This window comes from Tetrao urogallus (genome assembly GCF_951394365.1).
Source record: "Tetrao urogallus genome assembly, chromosome: 2".
NCBI classification, from domain to species: Eukaryota; Metazoa; Chordata; class Aves; order Galliformes; family Phasianidae; genus Tetrao; species Tetrao urogallus.
In genome coordinates, this window is record NC_136814.1 from 49,400,748 (window position 1) to 49,424,609 (window position 23,862).

Sequence of the window (23,862 nt, forward strand, 5' to 3'; positions counted from 1 at the left end):
GAGATTTTCTTATTACAACACAGCTTTAAGGTTATAAATTAAAGACAATTAAAATATAATGCTATAGAAATTGAACAGTGAATTGTGCTGGCATGTCAGATTTCTTAAAAAAAAAAAAAAAAAAAAAAAAAAAAAAAAATCAGATAAATACAGGTTTAACCAGAAAAATCTCTCTGTACAAGAGATAAAAGCAACATAAGCCAATCATGTCACACTTCAACATACTTAAAAAAAAAAACAATCACAATGCCTCAGAGTGAGAAAACACAGGCCTTTTCCGTTCAGCAAGCTATTCCCTCTAGACATGAATTAGACAATACCAAGAAAAAAAAAAATCTGAAGTCTACTGCATTTTACCCCCAACAATTTGAAGGCGGATGGGGTCAGAATACACATACAGTTAAGTTTTTCAGCAGCAAAGCTGGACTGAAGACATGTATGTATGCAGCTGTTGGTCCCTATTGCATACACTAGGCCACAGCCTCATCATGTTTTACTGGCATCACACTAGCTCATCTGAGTGACCTTCCTGAGGTTATGCAACTAGATTCACCTCTCAATATTAGGCCATTAAGTACTGTTGGGCCTCTAAGGTTGAAACTTTGGCTCAACTAAGAAGAAAAAGGAAGGGATCAGAGACACTCTTGTCAAGGATTTACCATTTGGCCCCAGGCAGCCAGGCTCTACAGCAATGTAACAGCAAATGCTCATCTTGAAGAACCAGTTTCCAGGAAGGAAGAATGGGAACAACAATTAGGGCTCACATTCAGACCTCAAACAGCTGGCAGCATCTCAGCTCTAACTCTTCATTAATCCCAGCCACCACCAGAAGAGGACTGTTGACCAGAGAAAGTTGGAAGACAGATGAACAAAAAAAGAAGAAAAGCATGATGAACATCATATTTTCCTGCTCATTTTGGTGTATGTTCTCTGCCTACACCGCGGTTTTGTGTCTGCAAAATTACTTGCGATGCAGTAGCTTCATACAATATATCTCACGTCTTGGTCTTCCTTTTTAAGGATGAACTACATCACTTACTGACCAGCTACATTTGGCAAAAGCATTCTTTCTATGCTGTAACAGATTTTGTTTGGCAAACTACTTAAGTGAGATGAAAGCAGAGCTTACCCATATGTTCTCTGCAGATAGCCCTGGCACTCTATGTTTCAACAAAATATGCTATGAAAGTCAACATTCAGCAGTTGCATGGAAAACATATTAAAACGGAGAACACACGTGCCCTTGATAGACAAACCCAAATAGTTTCTGAGCCAATACCTCAAGTTGTCTTTAGGGACATTGCTGACAACATCCTCCCTGACTTCATAGTAAAAGCAGTATCCTACCTGTGGCAAGACACAACTTGCATTCATTCCCCCTGTATACACACACACACACACACACACACCATGAGCAAGGCAAAAAACAAAACCCAAACAAAATGGCAGTATTCTGTAGCTGTAACCAGACACTTCTAGAGCTTTATTAAATAAGCATGTATTGCTCACATAGCACCTAGACTACATACTGCTTTATAGTACTGTACATTTCAGACAGAAACAAGAAAACATTTCTCTGCCCACTATACCAATGAATGCAAATGCATGTCTATTTGTCTGTTGGTTACGTTTAAAATAGCTGTAATTAAGTTAGGTTTAGAATAGCTCTCAATTGTTACGGAAGCACTTCCACAAGTATCACCCATATTTTGTTACTTTTTCCAAGTTTTCAGGATTATATCTGCCTGCCAACTTACCCATCCCCTTCTCAAAAGGGGTTTTAAGTCCACAAAGCTTAAATACAATGGCTCTGCATACTGTAGAAGATTACTGTGCTAGCTAAAAATTCACACAATTGTTAGTAAAGAATATTTTTCCACCATTTCAAAGTCTCAACGGCAATCACATCCAGTGAACGTACCTTAGTGTTTGTTACAATCCCAATAAAACTATTCTCCTTATACAGACATAATTGACAGTGCCAGCAAATATGGAGCCTTCAGTATGGTAAAAGAATAGTCACTCAACGTGGCCTTGAAATCACATGCACACATTAGCAGAACAAAGAAAGATGACCCTCTGAGTGTCTGTACCAAGGGATACAGGGAGGGTTTTTTTTTTTTTAAATCTAAAAATACTGTCAGATTCATCCTACACTCTGGAAAATTCTTTCTATCCTATTTCGTTGCTTGCAACTGATGTCCATGACTAAACCAATGGGAATTACTTAACATGCATCAGCTGCTTCATTAATTCCACTCAAGCAAAAATTCCAAGTACATCAAAATAAATGAAACCATCTTAGAAGCTGTTGGTGACATAAAGCATTGTCCTTAAATACTGCATCAGAGATTTGGCAATGAAACATTTACAGAAGTTTAAACATGGAGACTCCGTTCCACCTAGGGTTTGAAAAACTCATTTTGGATAGTCAGAACTTGCTTTCCAATACATAGAGGCTCAAAGAACAACCGAGTCTTCCTCTACCAGGAAATAAAAGCAAGCAGTAGCATCAAAAGCAAGAAATGGAGGAAAGTTGATGATTTTTCGACTCACATTTTTCTTCATATTAAGTACATATCAAAACATGCCAACCAACATATTTTAAAGTTACATTCAGACATGAATTTGCAGCTTCTTGCAAGATTTGGTCCATTGCGCTCTTTCACTGACCTCTGCACACTCCTCCACACAGCACCAGGCTTTGTAGGTACCTATCCACTTCACCTCATGCTCTCACCTGTACAGAATATTCAGAATGAGTACCTCAGAAATGAATCACCCCGTGAGCATTCCATAGCATTTGTCTCTTCTGCAACTAGGTGGCAACGTGAACTGAGGCAAGACACCAGTCACCACTCCAGCTTCAAGGTAGTCCAGCACCCTGACTCTCAGACACGAAGAAGACACTCTCACCACAGAAACTCATTTCATTATTCAAAAGTTGTTTTTCACTAAATCAGTGCAATCACAACAAAATATTTCCTAAAACTTTCCAATGCTTCCAACCATGCCAAATTTGTTTTCTCATTTTATTTTTATACCATTATTCTAACACACTTCATACAGGAGAACTTTTATCCAAAACAAGCCTTGAGTACTTTACCATCTCACTTACGGAAGTATAATTGCATTAAACTTAAAACACAGTCCCAGTGCTAGCAATAAAGTCACCCACATGATTACAAGAACCAGACTTTTTAAAATGGAAATAACTTACTTTCATTTTATTATTTCAATGAAATTTATATTGTAGCTTCACCCACTGCAGGATATGGAATCATTTAAGCCCTCAGAGGCAGAAGCTCAGGAAGCTGAGGAAATTATGGAATTAGGACAGCCATTCCATATGGCTGAAGATTGATTCTTCAATCCCAGTCTTCCCATCACCCATCCCACCCCTCTCCCCAGTGTCACAGAACCATACAACGAGCTGGGTTGAAAAGGATCTCAAAGATCATCCAGTTTCAACCCCTTTGCTGTAGGCATGGTTGCCAGCCACTAGACCAGGCTGTCCAAAGCCAAATCCAGCTTGGCCCTGAATGCCTCCAGGGACGGGGCATCCACAACCTCCTTGGGCAGCCTGTTCCAGTACGTCACCACCCTCATTCCCTTGTTTTGCATGTGCACAATGCCACCACACAGCTACCAAAAAAACCTTCAAAGTGACAAGGAACCAAAATAGAGGCGATGAGCAGTCTCATCAGGTGATCAGGCAGTGCTTGAGCATCTTCAGGGAGGTACACCAGAGCACCCGAGAGATGCTGCAAACAGCAGCTCTGTATTGTGGAACAACACACACCACCATAAGACAAGTACACAGCGTGGCAGTGAATTATTAAAGAGCAAGGCAAAGATTTTAGGAAATATATAGGTGCCACTTGGAAGGAACCTGAGAGAGATGACACAGGACTGCATTTAGCACTATGGAATTCAATAAAAGGCGGCACTTTAATGACTGGTGTGATGTCAGACAAAAGGTAGTGCATTCCACAATATATCAGAGACCGTGAAGAGTACAGCATGGTGTGGGTCAGAAGGTAGCAGCACAGTAACACTCTAACGCATGGCCCTGAAAGGTACAGCTGGTGATCCTATTTGCGCTTCCTTATGTGCTGTGGCTGGGGGAAGGGAAGAAGACAGAGCAGATGGAGCAAGTTCAGAAGAAAGCTACAAAGAAGCCTGGAGCACCTCCCCTACAAAGGACTGAGAGAGCTTGGACTTTTAAGACTGGAGAAGAGAAGGTTCCAAGGAGATCTTACAGTAGCCTTCCAAGTACCTAAAGAGGGTCTTCTGGAAAGCTGAGGAGGGTAGGTAGTTACAGGACAAGGCGAAACGACTTTAAACTGGAAGAGAGTAGATTTAGACTAGATGTTAGGAAGAAATTCTTTACTGTGAGGGTGGTGAGACACTGGACCAGGTTGTCCTGCGAGATGCGAATTCCCCCTCCCTGGAAGCATTCAAAGCCAGGCTGGATGGGGCTTTGAGCAACCTGGTCTACTGGGAGGTGTCCCTGCCTATAGCAGGGGGTCTGGATCTAGACCATCTTAAAGGTCCCTTCCAACCCAAACAATTCTATGATTCTATGACACAAGATTTCTGCATTGCTGGTGCCGGACAGAACAAAAATGAAGCCCCTGCCAAATATCATCACTCACCATAGTGTGCCTTCAATATTTTATATCTGGGGATAAGTACACATGCTGCCTAAGCAGATCAAAGCCAGCTACACGTGCTCACATCAGTATCTCAGGTTGCTGGCTATACTGGTCTATACATCAGCTATACTGATGTTACTTTCTGCCATACTGTGAAATATAACTTGAAGTAAAACAATATTTTACTCCCTATCAAAGGGTATGTCCTTCAGCAGATTGCTTCCCCTTTCAAAACATCTTGTTTCTGTTTACCAAGAAGCAGGTATATGAATTCAAACATTCCAAGAGGTAGTTGCCCTGGACTCCACTTTTCTGTCTCACCTTAATTTGCTATTATTATGCTTGAATGTAATTCACAACCAAATTTCAGAATAATCTTCACAACATCTCCAGACATCAAAGTGCTCCCATACAATTTAGAGAGCCAGTCCCTTTATAAATTCCTATAATCTCAGTTGTAAATTGTATGCTGCTACTCTTAATGGGCTACCATAACATCAGCACCATCCCAACATGAGACTTCTCAAAATGTCAAAAATTCAAAGCTGTCTGAAAGAGGAAATGTTTCCTCTTCACAGAGAAAAAAAGTTAAATTAATAAAATAGAGCCACCTGTATTCCAACCTGTACCCCTTTTTGCCTAGTAGCACTACAAAGCAATGCTTCCTCAGCTCATTACTGCCATGCAGTAATGATGGTATTGCTAATTTCACATGTACAGTAAATATTTTCCTCATACAGAGTTTTTTCTATGCCACTATCCCTTCCCTTAAAAGAAAATAATAATGTTAGTTTTGAAGTTACTAAAATGTTGGGGTTTTGGTTTTTTTTTTTTTTTTTTTTTTAAATGTTAAATTTTCCAAACTGAGCTTGGTTTTCACGTAAAACAAGTTTATCAATAATCAATTTTTACCCCAAAGTCTCAAACACAAATCCAAAAACTGGGTGAACAGAAACTGTTACAGACAGGCAGCACTTAAGGAAGGCAAGAACAGGCAGATACTTCCTAACAGCTGACAAGTTTCCCACAGAGAAATTGTCCATTAACCCAGTGGGCTGATGCACCTTTAAGGGCCACCTGTCTCCCTCACCCCAAATACAACTGCTTTCAGCACCAGTCACAGCAAACTTCAGATCAGCCATATGGACAGATATACATCAACCCAGGGGAGGGAGTTTAAAGTATGATAAAAAGTTAACATTTCTGAAAGTGATGATCAAACTAGCCATTTACCAGCCTCGCTAATAACAGAGTGAGTGGCATACAAACTCCAGGCTTTGAGTTCCGTGCTTGCAAGAGAGACACACTAATCCCACAGATTGTTTGCATTCTTTAAGTCTGACACAATTTAGACCTTTGAGAGCAGTGTGTGTGTAATCTTTAACACACAGGCCCTGATTTTGAACCTCAAACATCACATTGAGTGCTAAAAATAACTCATCATTCTACTGTTCTATTAGCAGCAGCGATCAGAAGGTCGCCTATTAACTTCCGCATCACAGTGACAGGTTTGTGTTCCTGCTTCACATCAAATCCAGTTGCTCATCCTCATTCCTCGTGGTTGCACTGAAAAGTCCAGAGACTATGTATGCTTATGTAGATGAATCAGAACACACTCCAGTTTCCAGAACACAGACGCTGCTCTTGCTTCTCCAGGCACATAATCACAATGGTATGGCTGGGCACTAATGTCAGATATCCATTAACAATCCTCAGAAACCTTATGTTTCCCACTGCCACCTATTACAGAACTTTGGTGTTGTTTCCAAATAGGTACAGACAGTGCAAATAATCAGTAGAAGTACGTGCAAGATTTTATGTGAAACTGAGTAACTTTTTAGGTCTGTGACCAATATCACACTAGATGAGAAGAATGAGTAGAAAGAAAAAAAAACTGTATTTCATAAGGATTGTAAAATACTCAAGGTTTTGATGATCCTGAAACATTAGACCGAGAAGCCTAGTCACTTTATTCTAACAAAAAAATGCTTTGTCTTCAAAATAACTTTCCAGATTAAAATGAAAATACAATACATTCTATTCTTTTCCTGTTCTTTCACAGGAGGCCTAATCACCTTAATCACAGAATGGACTTACTAGACCTAGTAATTCAAAATACACAATGAATTACAAAAAAAAAAAAAAAAAAAAAAAAAAAAAAAGTATTTTTTGGTCTCATTCCCCATCTTTAATAAGTTGCATTCTTTTTGTAAAAATGACCTGTGACAGTTATGAATAATGACTGTGTAAAACTGAAAGGCAAGGAAACTTAGAATCACAGAATAACCCAGGTTGGAAGGGACATGCTTAAAAGTGATTTGCCTACAAAAAAAAAAAAAAAAAAAAGATAATCAATCCAGAAATATCACAAACTTCACTGAAAGACAGCAGTTTGTTTGTTTTAACCAACTTAAAGCTGCCTGAGAAACTTCTGTCTTGAATGCATGCTTTATCTCAAGTATTACAGAGCCTTATATTCAAGCAACTTAATCAGATCAAACACCTTCCTCAAGCTAGAATATATTTTTGCATAGAATAAGTTGGTTTGTCACAAGCTTAGTACTGTGACCCAACCTCCAACTAGAGATCAAATGCTCAAACTTCCAGACCATGAGAAATTGCTCGCTATACCCAACAATGTATTCTGTACTCAGGAGCAATACTACTGAATGCTATTTTATAAGGGAAAAATGAGCAACCAGGTGGATTGGTTTTAACTTGGGAGAGTACTCCTGTTTGTTAACTATGCAGTAATGGATTTTCATTTAAAACAAATTTATTTGATTACTGTTCATCTTTGTTCTTCCCTTACAGGTACTGTAGTGACCTTATTTACATTCAAGTTAATCATTACATCTCACAGAGAGTGGAGAACAGCAGGGGGAGGTGAGGAGAGAGGAGGGAGAGGGAAAGGACAGTTTTTTTCCCCAGAATGAAGACATGAACAACTTTAAGAAATTGAGGGAAAAGCAACAACAACAAAAAGCAGCCACAGTCTTCATAACCCCAAGTTACTCTCTTGAGAAATCCCACCCAGCTTATACGTTTTAACTCCGATGTTTTTTACTCTAATAAATGTAAAACTGTCATTGACATCTTTGTCTGCTGACACTATTCTTCACCTACTGTTTCTCCTCTCACATGTATACATACTAGCCATGGTGAAAGATGCTGGAATGAAAGCCAGAGACAACAAAAACACTCACTTGCCCAAAAGAGCGAAGAGCAGCAGTGCACATCCCCCTCCCAAAGCAAGAATCAGCTGGGCCCAACAAGCTTAGGGACTAAGAGCAGACCCTCAATACATCACATTCCTCAACTCTCAGTCAAAACCACCAGGCATGGAAACCTTTGGAGACTACTATATAACATAACTCCCTAGCAAAGCAACAGCACAACTTAAAAAAAAAAAAAAAAAAAAAAAAAAAAAAAAAAAAAATTCACAGACAAAAATAATGACTTCTGTCTACTTTATCTTGACCTAGACTTCCATGAGACTACGTATCCCACCAGCAAGCTTCTGCATATCTTGCTTGCCATTGCAAACAACTGTCATAACAATACGCTTTAGATAAATACGCTTTAGAAGAAATAAAATGGAAAAAGAAGGATGAGCACAGTATTCAATCACATGCAATATTAAGCGGAGTAATTACACACTCACTGCAGGCAACACAAAAATACTGTCCCCTTGGAAGCTCTGTAAAGTAACTGCCTCCATGGCTTGCCCCTCCCAGGGAAACTAGGTCAACACCTTTTTGGTAGGAGTAATTTCTGTACCTCCCTAGCAAGTACAAAAAAAGGCCTCTGTTGACCCTAAAAATAAATACCGTACTTGAACAAGTCAAGCCCAAACCCAATTTATTTTCTTAAAGTAGTAACAGTACACTCTATACTATTTGTTTGTATCTCCAGCACATGAAACCTACACGTCTGATAATTTTATGTGGTTAATACATAAACAACGTGCAACAACCCCCTGCCCTAAGGCCTTCATCTACAGAATGCAATTAAGAGCTTACTGTTTTAATGTTTCAGGGTTTTTTGTGGTTGAAGGAGTAGTTCATTAGTCACAAGAGCTCCTTTTCTTGAACTCTGTTAATTAACACTCTGCTGTCTGTTCCCACAGTGGAAACAAGAACCAGCATTGCAAAACTGACTGCCTCTTGGCTGCCAAGAAGAAACAGGGTGATCCCTTTAATTTAATTTGGCTGCCTTCTCACACCACCATGTGGAACTGCTTTGGCTGATTGCAACAAACTCCATTACTCACCTTCATCTCTCCTGTGTGCGTGCACCCTGGCAAATGCTGTGATTACTGCTACACCCATGGGAGTTAGTCAAGGAGCAGCTTGTAAGGCAGCAGCTGATACAGCTGCCAAATGGACATGACCATCTCCTACACAGTTATGAAACCCTGATGACTAGTATCTTACACTCTCACAGTCACCAAGAAGGCAGAAGTACAGGCACCTGAGAATCACCAGCCATCAGCACTAGCAAATCACATCAATATGTCACAGCAAACTGAACGACATTATCAAAAATGCTAACAGTGCATATACCTCTTCATTATGGACAAGTCCTCAGGAATCATTGCTGGGTTGTCCTAGGATACACTGCCCTCGCTTGCATGCCTACATTACTCCCCACATCATTTACATCAATAATTCTCTTTAGAAGTTATTGTTTGCATGAGCCAGGACACAAAGAGCCTCAAGATTAAAGAGCAAAAATCCCAATCCTTATCCAAAGTAATCTTGAAACGCACCAAATAACACCAGAACAAGAAAGAACACCACAGCCTGCTGACAGCAGTCATTTCACTGTGCCATCACACTGTGCCTGCAAAGATTGATGCCATCACAGATGAGGACTTTGAGGAGAGCTTCGTAGGAATGAAAAAGGAACAGAGAAGCCTTAAAGATCTTACTTAAAGGAGCAACTAGCTTCTAAGAAATGCACGAGGAAAGATATGCCAAGTAAGGCTAGGCAAAGACTTGACCATGAAGAGCTGCAAGAGTGAAAGCTGCTAGTAGTGTACATTCAGAGTAATAGTGAAGGAAGCAGAAAGGGGGGAATGAGAAGGCAGACACAAAAAAGACTTTGAAGTAGCACACTGATAACACTGTTCCAGTGACAGGAGAGACCAGCCTTGAGGCACCTAATACAATAGGCACTTTAAAGCACATCGCTAAAGCATCTCAACTTCTTTTTAAGAGATTGTGTCAAAAAGCAAGATTCATCAATTAAGCAGTCAATCACAAAACCTCTCTACTTCCCCGTATTTTTTAACATTGATTTAAACATTTAAAGTAATTGCTTCAAACAATTAGCTGCTTGACACATTTGCACTATTCCACGCTGTCTTGCAGCCCTAGTTATGCATGCTGTAATGATGCTGGTTCCCAAAATAGCAGAGACCTCATTGAAGTTCAAGTGCAACACCCTAAATGTAAAAAACCCAATTGTAAAACGTAATTGTAAGTAAGCCAAAGATATCCAAGATAAAGAACAGCAAAGCTGACCAAGGGCTTTGAACCACAAGGCCAAAATACTTCCAACCTGACCAGAAGCCTCACTCTCTGAAGTAAAGTAGAGTGGAGGAGGGCAGAAGAGAGCCCTGCATCTGTGTAAGCCACTGCATCTGGAATTTTCACGCAGCAGCTTTTGATTATGAGGCAAGAGTGTGAGCAGACACAACACTCTCTTAGTAGGGTAGTAACAAGACATTGCTTCTTTCAGCACTTTAGATAAACTGGATGTTGTTTCTTATGTTGTTGTTTGCTGTTTTGTCGGGCTTCTCCTGTTTGTTTTCTAAGATCTCTTCCAGAATACAACCTCATCGGTGCTGCCTTCAAGGGAGCGCGTGATTTCTAGGTGCTGGAAGCAGCTCCAGGAAGGGACTTCGTGGGCACAGCTGACAAAGATACTTGGGCAAGTGCTGTAAGCAGATTGCAAAACAGATAAGTAATTTTCAGAAGTTATCAGATTTTACAGAATTCCCAGTGACAATTAAGAATGTTGAATGGCAAAAATATATTTCAGTAAAGCCAAAAGTAAACAATCGTTGAGTTTCTAGCTATGATTTCAACCCATGCTTAATCTCTTGAAGACTGAGAATGAGAATATTGGCCTATAGATTTACATACATTATGCTCAATTACACATTGGTTAGAACCCACACCGTTCATTCGTTATTTTGCAGCAACTAAGTTCATATAAATTTAAGTGAAACCTGTACAGATACATACAAGCTCACAATTTGGGAAATTAGTACTTCTGCAAATGACAGCTGAACAAGAGTCTCTAGACATGTCTGGCATGCGACTCCTCTGCTGGGAGCTGAATCCTCTTCAATTACTCTTCCTTGAGATGCTGGGATAAATCTTACAATGCTAAAAGCACACATACAGCATTGCTAGTGGTCCTACAACTACATCACAGCATCCAGTTTTCAATTACTTTCTTGAAGAGACAATTTTATACATCCAAGATTCTCACTAGCTTGGTATCTACACCCTATCACGTGGTCTAAGAAGCTTCCCAAAACCCTCAAGTCAAGCTACTTCACCAAATACTGGCTTCCACTAGCATCAATGGGAACCATCACTTTGCAGTTGGCTTCACTGCTAGCAGCACAAAAATTGTGTTTTTCTTCTGTAAAAAGAATCCAAACTACTTCCAGAAGTCTGTTCCAAGTGTTTCTAATTATACCACAAAGATCTAAAAAGTATCAGCTACACATGACTCAATTACAACCATTAAAAGCTGCTCCTGCACGCAGCAACATGAGCTGCTACTCTTCTTTTTACATAGCTGTACAAGGTAGTCCACCCAGCAAAGACAATGGGCCGAAGGGTGCTAAGTGAAGCGGGAAGGACAAACCAGGCCAATGATTACCACATGCAGTGACTATGAAGAAGTGCATCTCTTACTACTGTCTCATGCAATATTTTAAGAATTCAGTGTTACAAGTAACAATTTTTTTCAGCAGACAACGAATAGCACACAATATAATTACAGCTCTGCCATAAACAGATCACATTAGACAATCAAAAACTTTTCCAGACATCAGATGCTGTCCTGGTTTTGGCTGGGACAGAGATGATTTTTCCTTCATAGTATCTGATATGATGCTGTTTTTCTCCTAAAGCCAAAACAATGTTGGTAACACACCAATGTTTTAGTTGTTGCTAAGCAGTGCTGTATGGCGCCAAGGACATATCAGTTTCTCACACTGTGCTCATGAGGGGGCTAAGGAGACACAAGAAGTTGGGAGGGTACAGAACCAGGACAGCTGGTCTAAACTGGCCAAAGGAATATTCCACACCATATGTCATCATGCAAAACAACAAAACTTCTAAAAGCAGTGGGGAATTGGCCAGGCAAGCAGCCAGTGCTTAGTGATTGGCTGAGCATTGAGCATTGGCTGGTGGGTGTTAAGCAACTGTTTCTGCATCACCTGTTTTGTGCATATCCATATAAACACATCCAGACGCACATAATATCATTACCACCCTTTTTTCTTCATTTTCTATCTCAGTAAATAGACTTTATCTCAACCCACGAGTTCTAATTTCTGGGTTTTTTTTCCCCTCCAGTTCTCTCTGCATTGCACTGGGAGGAGGTGGGTGAGCAAACGATGTGTGGTGTTCAGCTACCTGCCAGGTTAAACCACAACAGATGCCTACTGATTACGAGTATTTCAACAACTCTAAATGAAGCTGTGCTCTCTTTTCTTACGCACACAACTTTTCTAAACGACCATGCCTCCACCTGTTCTGTTGTCACTTTATGCACAATAGCAGCTCGAGTGACTATGCAGAAAGGAGAATCTAGGGTTGAACCAGGGCCCGCAACTTTCGCTGCTCTACAGCAGACACTGTGGGATGGACCCAGATGGGGGATCAACTCAGTACGGACCTCCGCAGTACTCAACGTACTAGAGTACATTGCCTAGAGCATCCTTCAACTCTCCGTGAAGCAGACAAGATTTGCTGAACCATTCTCTAGGCTCCAGTGACTAGAACAAGAGCATAGATGTAAATTAATCATGTCTTAACCCTGATTTGAGTGCCTCCCACAGTAGGACCAGAGGAAAATCACTTTCTTTCATCACCTGCATCACAAACACTGCCATATGTGGACACCTGAAATTGCCCAAACAGTTCAGGAGGTAATGAGCAACACAGAATAACAGAATTACTGATGTCGGAAAAGACCACCAAAATCATCCAGTCTAACTGTCTACCTACCACCAATATTCTCCCACAAAATCATGTCCCTCAGTACAACATATATATGTTTCTTGAACACCTTCAGTTACAGTGAGCCCAGAACCTCCCTGGGCAGCCTGTTCGATTGCCTGATCACTCTTTCAGAGCAAAAAAAAATTTCTGAACATCCAACCTGAACCTCCCTTGGTGCAACTCAAGGCCATTCCATCTAGCTCTATCATTAGTAACAGAAGAGAAGAGGCTGACCCCCACTTCACACAACCTCCTTTCTGGTAGCTGTAGAGAGCAGTAAGGTCTCCTCTGAGCCTCCTCCATGAGAAACAATACCAGTTCCCTCACTTGCTCCCCATAAGACTTGCGCTCCAGACCCCTCACAGCTTCATTGCCTTTTTCTGGACATGCTCCAGCACGTCAGTGTCTTTCTTGTAGTGAGGGAGTACTGAACACAGTACTCACGGTGCAGTCCCACCAGTGCTGAGTACAGAGGGACAGTCACTTCCTTGCTCCTGCTGGCAACACTATTTCTGATACAAGCTAGGATGCCATCAGCCTTCTTGGCCACCTGGGCACACTGCTGGCTCACGTTCAGCCAAGCATCAACCAACATCCCCCCAAGATGGTTTCTTCCCCAAATCTCCCAGACAGTCCGCCCAAAGCCTGTAGTCTTGCCTGGTGTTCTTAAAGCCAAAGTGCAGGACCTGGCACTTGGTCTGTATTCACAGACAAAAACAGCTAAGACAACAATGCTAACACTGTTTCTTGTACATAGATAACCTACATTATGTTAGTTAAAACTGCACCATGGCACAGATGTACTTGAACTCCTCACAGTTTTAACTCCTTATCTTTAAAAAGAGAGTAACACAGCAGCTCCCAATTGAGAGGTGTACAGGAAGAATAAAATAAAGACTGAAGCACCAGAGGTACTGCCATAATGATACGTGACAGTTAAATCAAGAAGGCATAGAGCGCACTTATCACACATAGATACTTCATTTCTCAAGCTCTGTTCTAGTTATCTTAATATTTTTTAAGCCTTTTTAAAAGTACTGTAGTTAACTAGGAACATCCTGGTGCACAGACCTAATAAAGCAGTAAGCAGCAAAACATGGAAGCATAAAACTGTAGTAACTGCAACCATCAGAACAGATTCCCCACTCCAAAGAACCCTCACTGCCAGCAAGTACCCAGTGCGGAAGCACTGCACTCAGATCAGCCCATTTTAGTGTTCCAGCTTTGGCACCGTTGCATCAAACCCCCATCTACCCTCCTGAATAAAGAGCAAATAGGTCAAATGCCAGTATTAAATGATCCTCTGGTATTAGCAGTAAGTCTCAAATATAAGTGAAGGCAAACCATGCTCTTTACTCTTTTTATTTATCAGTTCAATCTGTATAACAATCACATGCTACTGTGAGATACAACTAAAATCAGTAAGAAATAAAAAAGGTTATTGATAGGTTTGCTTCCCTCGCATATGGATTTATGTATAAATAGAAACATATATAGCTAGAGGACAGATGAAGGATTGTTTCAAAACACAACTAAATAACTATGACACTTCTATGTTTTTGCAGGTACAGCATAAGAAGTACAAAGCTGCATTCTCTGGTGAGTACAGATGAAATCCAGGTGCCACATAGAGAACTGCACAACTAAAAGGGAAAAAAAGAGTACAAGATCACAGAATGCATAAAACGTCTATCTTTTGATTCCTCTTTTAACAACAGTTTCCATTATAGCTTGCATTAGGAATGCCAACAATTACTAAGTTATCTTCTGTCATAATCCTTTGGGAACCTTGCTTGTGGAGCCAGCAACAATCCTCCACCATGTAGAGGACAGCTAACCAAGCACTGACCAGAAATCCCTGCAACAAGTGCTGAGGGAGCAAGGGAGATGAGAAAACACCCCTCTTGTTAGGCCCTGCCCTACTCCTATGGGCACAGCTGCATCCTGGACCTTCACGTGCTTTTCGGTCCACATTCCTCAGGCATGTCTGAACTTGCTCTCACAGCCCTCCTTCCTGGGGAGCCTCCTGCACAAAAGCAGGCCTTCAGCTTCTATTGTTCTCCTCTCCCTCCCACCCTCATCCAAAGCACAGGCTTCCTCAGCAGCACAACGCTGATACCAGCTCAGTACAGCGTTCTGCTTCCTCAATGCTCAAGCCATGATACTGCTATCCCAGCGATTAGGCCAGCAGGGCCTTACCCTACTTGCACATCTAGCCATCACTAAAGGGCTGTCTTTTGGCTGTGAGGACACAGCCCTCTCACCATACTTAGATCATGGAGGAGGAAGCACGCTGCCAAGGTCTTCAGCTGGGCAAGAAGCCCAACAGCACCTCTAAATTGGCCTGTCTCATCGGCCACTAAATTCAAAACACAAAAGAAGCAACACCTTGAGACCTGCTCTTCTGTTTGGGCTGGGAAAACATCTGTATCAGAAAAGTTATCTTTTATTTAATGACAAAATAGACGTATTACTGAGCTGTTCATAAAGCATTCACCCAGCAAACTTCATTCCAGTCATACAAGACTCAGTGAGATAAGAAAATATATTATTAACATTAAAGATAAAAGCATGACAAGCTAAGCAACCTTCATTTTGCATACACAAGACAGACATCAGGATCATATTAGACTAGAAGCGTGTAACAACATTCCTTCAGCAAAAGCCTTAGCCCTTGATGAGCACCAATTAAGTACTAATGGAGATCTCTCCTTTGATCAAAAAGAAAGATAAGATCATATATGCACCACAAAGCTTTGGTTGTAACACCACAGCAGATGCTTAGCTTCCCTACACCTAACTACTAATACAAGAAAGAGTCCAAAAACTGAAGAGATTTTGGTACTACAGTGACCAAAGTGTAAAAGGCTATGAGAAAGAAGTAAGAGAAACTACTCAAGCTCAACACGAATGCATTATTACAGTATAAGTCAGTCAGATACTGAATGAATGTCTGTAGGCCAAAGTTACAAAGGTCGGTGATTTGGTCTCACCAAATCAAAACACAAATGCTTGATTTTATCCAGCGTTTGTAATATTTGATGAAAAACAGCTGTGTTTCATAGTATCATAAAAATCTATTTTAATAGGCAATGATTGTTTAAAGCTATTAAAAGAAAGAACAGGCAGATTCCATGCACACATCCTTCTGGCAAATCCTCCAAGCTGTGAAATGTTACTGTACACACTCTGAAAAGATGGAGGCAGGCATATGGAAATCCACAGACAATCTACTTACGCAAAGCAAGCAAGCATGGCCCAGGGATATGAATGATACCTTATACTCAGAAGTCATCTCACTGAAAGGAATATGTACCCTAACATCAGACAGAGATACAGAGTCAAACAGCATTTTTCTTCATATTTCCTAACTCTTATTGCAAGCTTGTGAAGAAACATTAAGATCTGAGACCAATTCTGTGACTGAAAAAAAGTCCTGAAGATCTACTGCAAATATGTAGGAGTCTGCTAGAGCGGCCCCAGTTCTGTTAGCTTTTATCCATCCTCTCCTTCCCTTCTCTAGGTTAGCCTTGAAAACATCAGAATCTCACTACCTCCTCTTTCTGACAGGACTTACATATTTGGGGTATCTGGAGGAAAGAGCCAAGAAACGTTGCCAAGATAACAAACCTCCAGGGAAGTGAAACCCAAGTACGTGATGTTGACAGGAAAATGCAAGATTCAAATTAAGACTAATAACATCCCAAGTATGGAAAAAATGCAACAGTAATCAATTTTTTTCCATTTATTCACAGAGACACTGTTAGGACATAAGCATTAATCTATTCTCACTGTGAAGCTTCCCTGCAAAGGAAGATCTCATTCTAAGATGCCTGGAAGGAGCTTATCTGTTAGAACATGACTTAAATCAGGCAATCTATAAGTTTAGATTCAAGAAATCAAATGAAAGAACAAATAACACCCCTCCCCTCTCAAAAAAAAAAAAAAAAAAAAAAAAAAAAAACACCAAAAAAACCCAAAAACTATGCTTCTTACACTTGTTGACAGGCTGTATGCCACATCACTCATAACTGCAATTCATCTAGTTGCATCTGTTGGGTAACAGCCTTTTGTCAGGTTCTTTTACTTAAGAAAATAAAACACCATCACAAATTTCAACAAGAATTTTATCTAGTGCTCTGTATTTTGTCTTCCACTAGCTTTCCACTAGCTCTTGTGGTGTGCTAGACAGTGTACAAACAGAAAGAGGCACGATCCTTAGCCAAGAGGCTTTATATGCTGAAAACAAGAGTCCCAGGCAGAAACATGAGGAACAAACTCATAGCAACTAGAATTATGAACATCAGACACATTTCATAAAAAAATGAGACTGGCTACAGAAGGCTCAAACAATGGAAGAAAAAAGCTTTTGACCACTGTAGAAAAAACATGCAAGAAAGAGGAAAAAAATACTACAGAAGCAACAGCTAATTGCTACTACTGAGCAATTATAATTGACAGAAATTTCTTCTGCTATCACTATATCTCTCTGGTGGACTAATACAGAACATCTTGGCTTTTAACAGTTCTGTGTCTAGGTACTACCTAAAGATATATGCTTTGTACCCACTACCTGCTTGCATCCTAAAATCCTTTGTCACAGCTGCATTATATTACTAAATGTTACAATCAACTTTCCAGTAATGCTCACTGAGATTTTAGCATTTAAAAGGTTTCTTTTCAATACATTATGGTGATAGCCCTCTGCTTTTAGACTTCTGATGTTTGGTTAAAATAGTTTGAAAAGCACCTTAATGGCAAAGCAAACAGAGCAGATTGTGAGGGGAAAGAAGAAAAAATAAAATAAAATCACAGAACCCATAAGCAACAACAACAAAAAGAAAACTGTTACAGAAAAAAGACCACGAACATGTGAACACAGAGGCCAACTGATTCTACTTTTTTCATACACATTCACTTAGCAGCAACGAATGAATAATTTTAAGCTAGCACTAGAACAAACTGGTTGTACAGCTTTTTACTTTAAGTTATAACCAACAGACAAATGCTAAATATATTTATTATTTTCACCTTCTGCTAATGAAACATTATAGGCCAGCTACATTCAGAATTTCAGCTGAAATACCTGAGAAGAGGGTGTACATTCAACCTCATCTGCATAATAAAAAAACTCTTTACAAATATTTTTGAGTAAACAAGCAAACGGAGAAATTAAGGCTTATTAGTGTTAGATTTTTTCAAAATACTTTCAACACAATAGTATCCAATTCAGAATACTTAAAAAGGCTTAAAAAAAAAAAAAAACAACCACACAACTTCAGTGTTATGTGCTACTTAGAACTGTTTCTGAAAGCCAGCTATGGTTTGGGGCACCCAGCACACAGATAACACAGCTGACCTTGTTGAAATCAGCACGATAACTCTAAATAAAAGAACACGAGGCCTTCTTGATTAAATGCTAACTGCTAATACATTAACATATTTCCCCTCCTTCTTCCAGAATACCTATAAATAAAAATAGTTGCCCTCAAGTTTTATTGGCAATGCAAATCAAGAATATTTTGTGACATAACAGCCACAAGAATAAATGACATCCATGAACTATTTTGGTAATGGAATAAGTGAATCCGGGGTGCGATAAAAGGACCAAAGCTCCAGCCTGATCCAGAGCTAGCTGAGCACACAGCTACAGCAACATAGGCCAGACTGTAATGGAGACTCACAACAAGAAGGCATCTAACCACAAGCGTGTCAAACTGTCTTTACCGTGTAAAATTTGGCTTGAAGTCACAAGTCACGTAAGTATGCCAGGCCTCGGGGCAAGGGGAAAGAGGAGGAAAACAAAGAGATGATACAACTGTGTTGTCTAGTAGGATACTGACATTTTTCACATGGGAGAATCTTCCCCTTCTGCAGCTTCTCTTCCTCTCCCATATCCCAGCTGCAAGGTTTTAAGTAGTCAGGGGCTACTGAGACTACAGAACATGCCTCCACATGATCACATTACAATGTTTTCTTCAAATTGTTCTCTTCCAGAAAAGTTATGCCACTTCTGTACTGGACACTTCTCCACATGCGTGTCTGTATGTAATAAAGTGAGTTCTTGCCAGTTTCTACATCCAGGATAGCCAAAACACAGAAAACTACAAAAGCATCATCAAACTGCATCAGCTGCAGTCCTCAAGATGTGCTGCAACTTGCGCGGCTGTCAGCCCACCCCATCATAACCCAAATGACTTGAGAAGATGTGGATGCCCCATCCCTGGAGGTGTTCAGGGCCAGACTGAGCAAGGCCCTGGGCAACCTGGTCCTAGTGCATGATATAGCGGTTGACAACCTTGCCTGTGGCGCAGGGGATAGAACTGGATGATCTCAGAGATCCCTTCCAACCCAAGCCATTCTAAGACTCCTTCATGAGTTCTAGCAGACAATTCAGTCTTGAGGGAACGCACAAGAAGGTAGTGAGAAAGAAATGAAGTCTGTGAGCCTGTAAGCATCTTAGCTCACCCAGGAACAAGGCTGCAAGTCAAATGCTACCAGAGTTAGTTTCTCTTCCAGCAAGGATTAACTGAAAAAAGAGAATCTATTATCCCTGTTCAGTCAGTTTCAAGACCGATGCATGCCACCAACTCCACAAACACCCTGCAAGGAAGTCAATTCAACATAGTGACCTGATCAAAAAGCACGTTCTCACAGCTTAAGACAACTCCCAAAAACTGCTAGAATCTGCATCACACAGTTAAAAAAAAAAAAAAAAATCATGTTGTTACATCATCACTTCAATGCCTTTATGAATACCAGATAGTTTCCTAAAACCAATGCTATAGCTAAAGATCTACCATATCCTTGGTCAGAGCTTGAGAAATGTTTTGTCTACAGAACTGCTAGTGAGTAAATGCACAACTCTTCAGCAACAACCTTGATTTTACCCTTAGCTACATTATCTGCTACTGTCACTACAGTATGCTTTGCCAGAAAAAACACCCTTGCTTTAAAAAAAAAAAAAAAAAAGCATTCTAGAGTGAATTAACAAGAGCAGGCAAGCAACTGCTTTTTCTATCAGCTATTGTTGACAACAATAAACAAAGCACTTTTTATTTAAAACCTGGTTACAAAAACCTAGAAATATTCACATTTACAAAATTAATTCTACATATGCTCTATTCCAAATTACAGATAAAGGTTCTTTACAGGGTCTGCAAGGAAGCAAACAGCACAAAAATCACAATGTGACTCTTCAAGGTAAGTGTTGCTCTGTTTAAAAAAAAGTGCAAGTTTTGTCTGCTTGTTTTAGACAGGAAGCCAAGTTCACCAAAAGTCAATTAGCTAACTGTCCTGGAGAGGATGCACAGCTTACTTTTGGAATTTGCTTCATCAGAAGCGGGAAAGTTTCTATGCGCCTTCTGGTTGGGAAAAATGTTGTTGTTTTTTTTAAATGTGAAAATAAATTTTAATATAACATATGTTAATAAATATGCATAATTATATATCAATTGATAAATGTTTGATTGTAAATGTATTTGAAATAGAAAAATAATGGAGAAAAAGTCTTAGTTTTATATTGAACATTAAAATGGCCCAAATGAGACTTCTTATTTCTGCTTCTCCCTATTTTTCCAAAGTCTTTACCATTTTATAACATGCATGCATCACTATCTGCAAAACCTGTCTCCCACCACCGTTATTCGTGTCATTCTCCTATAATACATCTCCATGGCACCACTATAGGCAACGAATATCACCAGTCAAACACCTTCCCCACAGCTTGACCAGTTCAGCAGAGATTGTGGTTTTACCCTTCTGTACAGACAGCAAGAGTCAAATAACTGGCATCAGCTCCCTTCCAAGCATCTAGTATTTATAAAACCAACCTTCAGAATTAACGATAATGCTCGTAAGGCAGAATATAGACTACTGGTATCTGCTGAAGATGCAGTGGTTGTGGGCTACATAGTAGAAAAGCATTTTGGGTTAAAAATAAACCAAGAAACAGTGATCAGAAGGCTATTAGCTACCCATTAAAGTGTTAATTTTCATATGCAGAGATGAAAACACAACCATAAAGTTTTCCACATCTCGTGTCTTTATGACAATGTCGTTAGGCAGGGAGTGACGTAAAATGACGCCGGGCACTGAGAGGTCAAATACTTACCTGGAAACCGAAAAACAACAGCAGAAACAAAAGTCACTGTCAGTCTTTAATTTATTCTTTTGAATTTCAAAGGACACGTGTTAGCATTAGTCAGAAGATACACCTTCCTACTACAACCAGGCCTCAAATTATTCTGTATAACACTAATTGAGGGTCCAGCTAAAGAGTTACCTGTTCAAGGAACCTGCAAGTAGAATACATTATGCAAGAAAGCAAGCCAAGCGTGCTTAAAAGTAATAAGGCCTTTTAAAATGATTAGCAGGTTTACTCTTTAATCTGGCAAGTTAACAAACTTTCAGTGCCCAAGAGAAAAAACATAATCAGGGAACAGCATTGTATAAATATTCCACATGCCAAAGCAAAAGGCTTATTTCAGTGTAACAATGCGCTCCTGTTTCAACCAATACCAACAGAAGAAAAAATCTTCCCATAGAAGTTAGCCGTGTGTTAACGCATAACTTCACAGCACGTTTGCATGGAACCCTCTGGGAGCTCCTGAGGCAGTCTGTCACCGCACGGTGACACTCAGGAGGGCTGGGAGGACCCATCCCGCAATGCACACAACGTGAGCCTGACTTCCCAATTTGACTCAGTCCTGAGTCCGACTCCTGCCAAGCGCTGACCGCAGGCATGTAGTCTAATCAGCGTTATGGTCCTGAGACGTTGAAGTAATGGCTGCTACAAACGAGTGCCGCTCCTCATCCAGGGAATATATAACTTCACATCAAATTCAAACCAAGAGAAGCCTGCAAAAACACTTCACGTAACAAAAGACGACCGCACTAAAACACGGTCCTACAAGAGAACAGCAGTCTAGTTTGTAAGTCACAAGTCCCTCACCTAATTCACTGCTACATTCCCTGCGATTTATAGACCGTAGAGCAGGAACTGCGAGTGCAAACCTCCGACTGCTACTCAGAAAGCACTCGCAGAGTCCAACCAGACTTGACAAAACGAGTGTCAGAACTGCCCTCACAAAAACACTACAGCGATTCCCCCAGGGGAGCCCGGAGATGGCAGCAGCAGCACCCCGCGGGCACGGCTGCGACAACCAACTTCTTTCTTTCTCTGCCTCCCGCAGCACAATTTGGCAAACTTGGCCAATCGGTCATGCAGGGGGAACGTCAGGGAAAGATCTCAGAACTGAGCAGTAAGCGCAGATACGAAGGAGAAAATAAAAGCACAGGCGCGAAGAGTGGGAGAGCTGCAGGGGCCGGAATTCAACTTCCCGTGCAGCAGCACCCAATGTTAATCCCGCCGCCGTTCAACGAGATTAATGGCTCTTGCCTACTTGAATCAGTTTATAAAGTTTTTGCTTAACGTACGAAATCGAAATGTTTCCGACTAGCGGCTGGCTGCTGCCTGGAAAGCCCGGAGTCAGCGCGCAGGGACTCACTCAACTCCCCGCCCGAAGGAGAGGAGCTGGCACTGCCCTGTGAACCGACCAGCTGCGCGGCCACAGCAGGAGCCGCAGCAGGGAAGGCTCCGCTCAAACACCCGTACGGCGAGCAGCCCGCCCGCCTGCTCCCTCCCCGCGCCTAGCCCGGAGAGAAACGCCCACAGCGCTCCGGCCGAGGCGCGCAGCAGAGCTCTCGGAGCCGCGGGACAGCGGCTGCCACCGCCGCGGCGCCCGCCCCGCTGCCACGAGGCCGCCCGGCTGCCGGCAGGGCGAGAGCAGCTGCGGCTCCCACACGGACAGGCGGCGCTGCCCCGCCGGCCCCCGAACCTGGTACCAGAAAATCCCCGCGGCGCGGTGCCCGTACTTACCTTTGGTCCAGTCTACCACTTGCTTCGGACTCCACTTGGTCACCGGCTCCATGGCGGGCTCAGCCCCGCCGGGACTGCCGCCCGCCGCGCTCTCGGACGCGGACTCGCCCCTTCTCAAGCTCCCATCCCCGCTGCCCCGCTCCGCGCCCGCCCCGCGCCAGCCGGGCCGTCCCCTCGAGCCGGCTCCTCCCGGAGCCCGCCCCGCAGCCGCCCCGCCCCCACGTGCTGTCGGCCGGCTCCCTTCGGCGGCGGGCCGGGCCGGTTGCCTGCTTCCGCCCCCAGCGGAACTCCGCGGGTGGCGGCCGGTGGGCTGGGGGGGAGTGATGGGGCGATGGCACCGGTCCGGCCTATGGGAAGCAACGGCCGCGGTGGGGCAAGGAGCAGAGTGAAGCTGCCCGGGGAGAAGGAAGAGGAGAGATGGGCGTCTCGGGGAGAAATTGGGAGTCTGAGTGAAATAAACTCCATGAAAGGAAAATAGAGCGATTTTCTGCGCCGGTATTAAATAGCCTGTGGTCGAACATACTCAAAGTGTGTGTTCACTGGGATGGGAGTCTGTAGCTCTATGTGTCTGTGTTCTGTGCTTTCCTGCCCCACAGGAGTGTGCCTGCTGCACAGCCTGGACACTGAGTCAAGACATGGCGCATCACTGATTGGATGCGGTGCTCAGGGACATGATTTAGCAGAGGGTTGTTAGTTAGGTTGTATGGTTAGTCGTGGTTGGACTCAGTGACCTTTAAGGTCTTTTCCAACCTGAATGATTCTACGATTCTATCAACAGCTTTAGGTTGGAGAAATAGTGGTGAAAAACAAAAGGGTTTTTTTTGCCCGTATACCTAAACAACAGTAGTTCACTCACCCTGTTTGTCACATGGTGGCTGAAGGTATATTTCTAGTTCTTGATTCTAAGATCAATTGATTGGAGCTCAGTTGCTGATTTGCTTTCTGCTGTGTGAAATACTATGCCTATCACTTCACCTCACTGCATATTTGAAAGATTAAAATGAGATTCACCACAGTATCAATGGAGCAGCCCAAAATTTCTGGATTCCCTATGGAAACGTGCGTCATTCAC

At 41.8% G+C, this 23,862-nt stretch overlaps 1 protein-coding gene across 1 annotated transcript in view; it reads right to left on the reverse strand.

Moving 5' to 3' along the window:
- The window catches only part of CNKSR3 (CNKSR family member 3), a gene marked incomplete at both ends in the record, with an annotated part of 60,326 nt that extends 37,484 nt beyond the window's left edge, over positions 1-22,842 (reverse strand). The window contains one exon of the mRNA XM_079550012.1: positions 22,791-22,842. Coding sequence (XP_079406138.1) covers positions 22,791-22,842 — 52 coding nt within the window. The remainder of the gene's footprint in view (positions 1-22,790) is intronic.
- Positions 22,843-23,862: the final 1,020 nt, after the last annotated feature.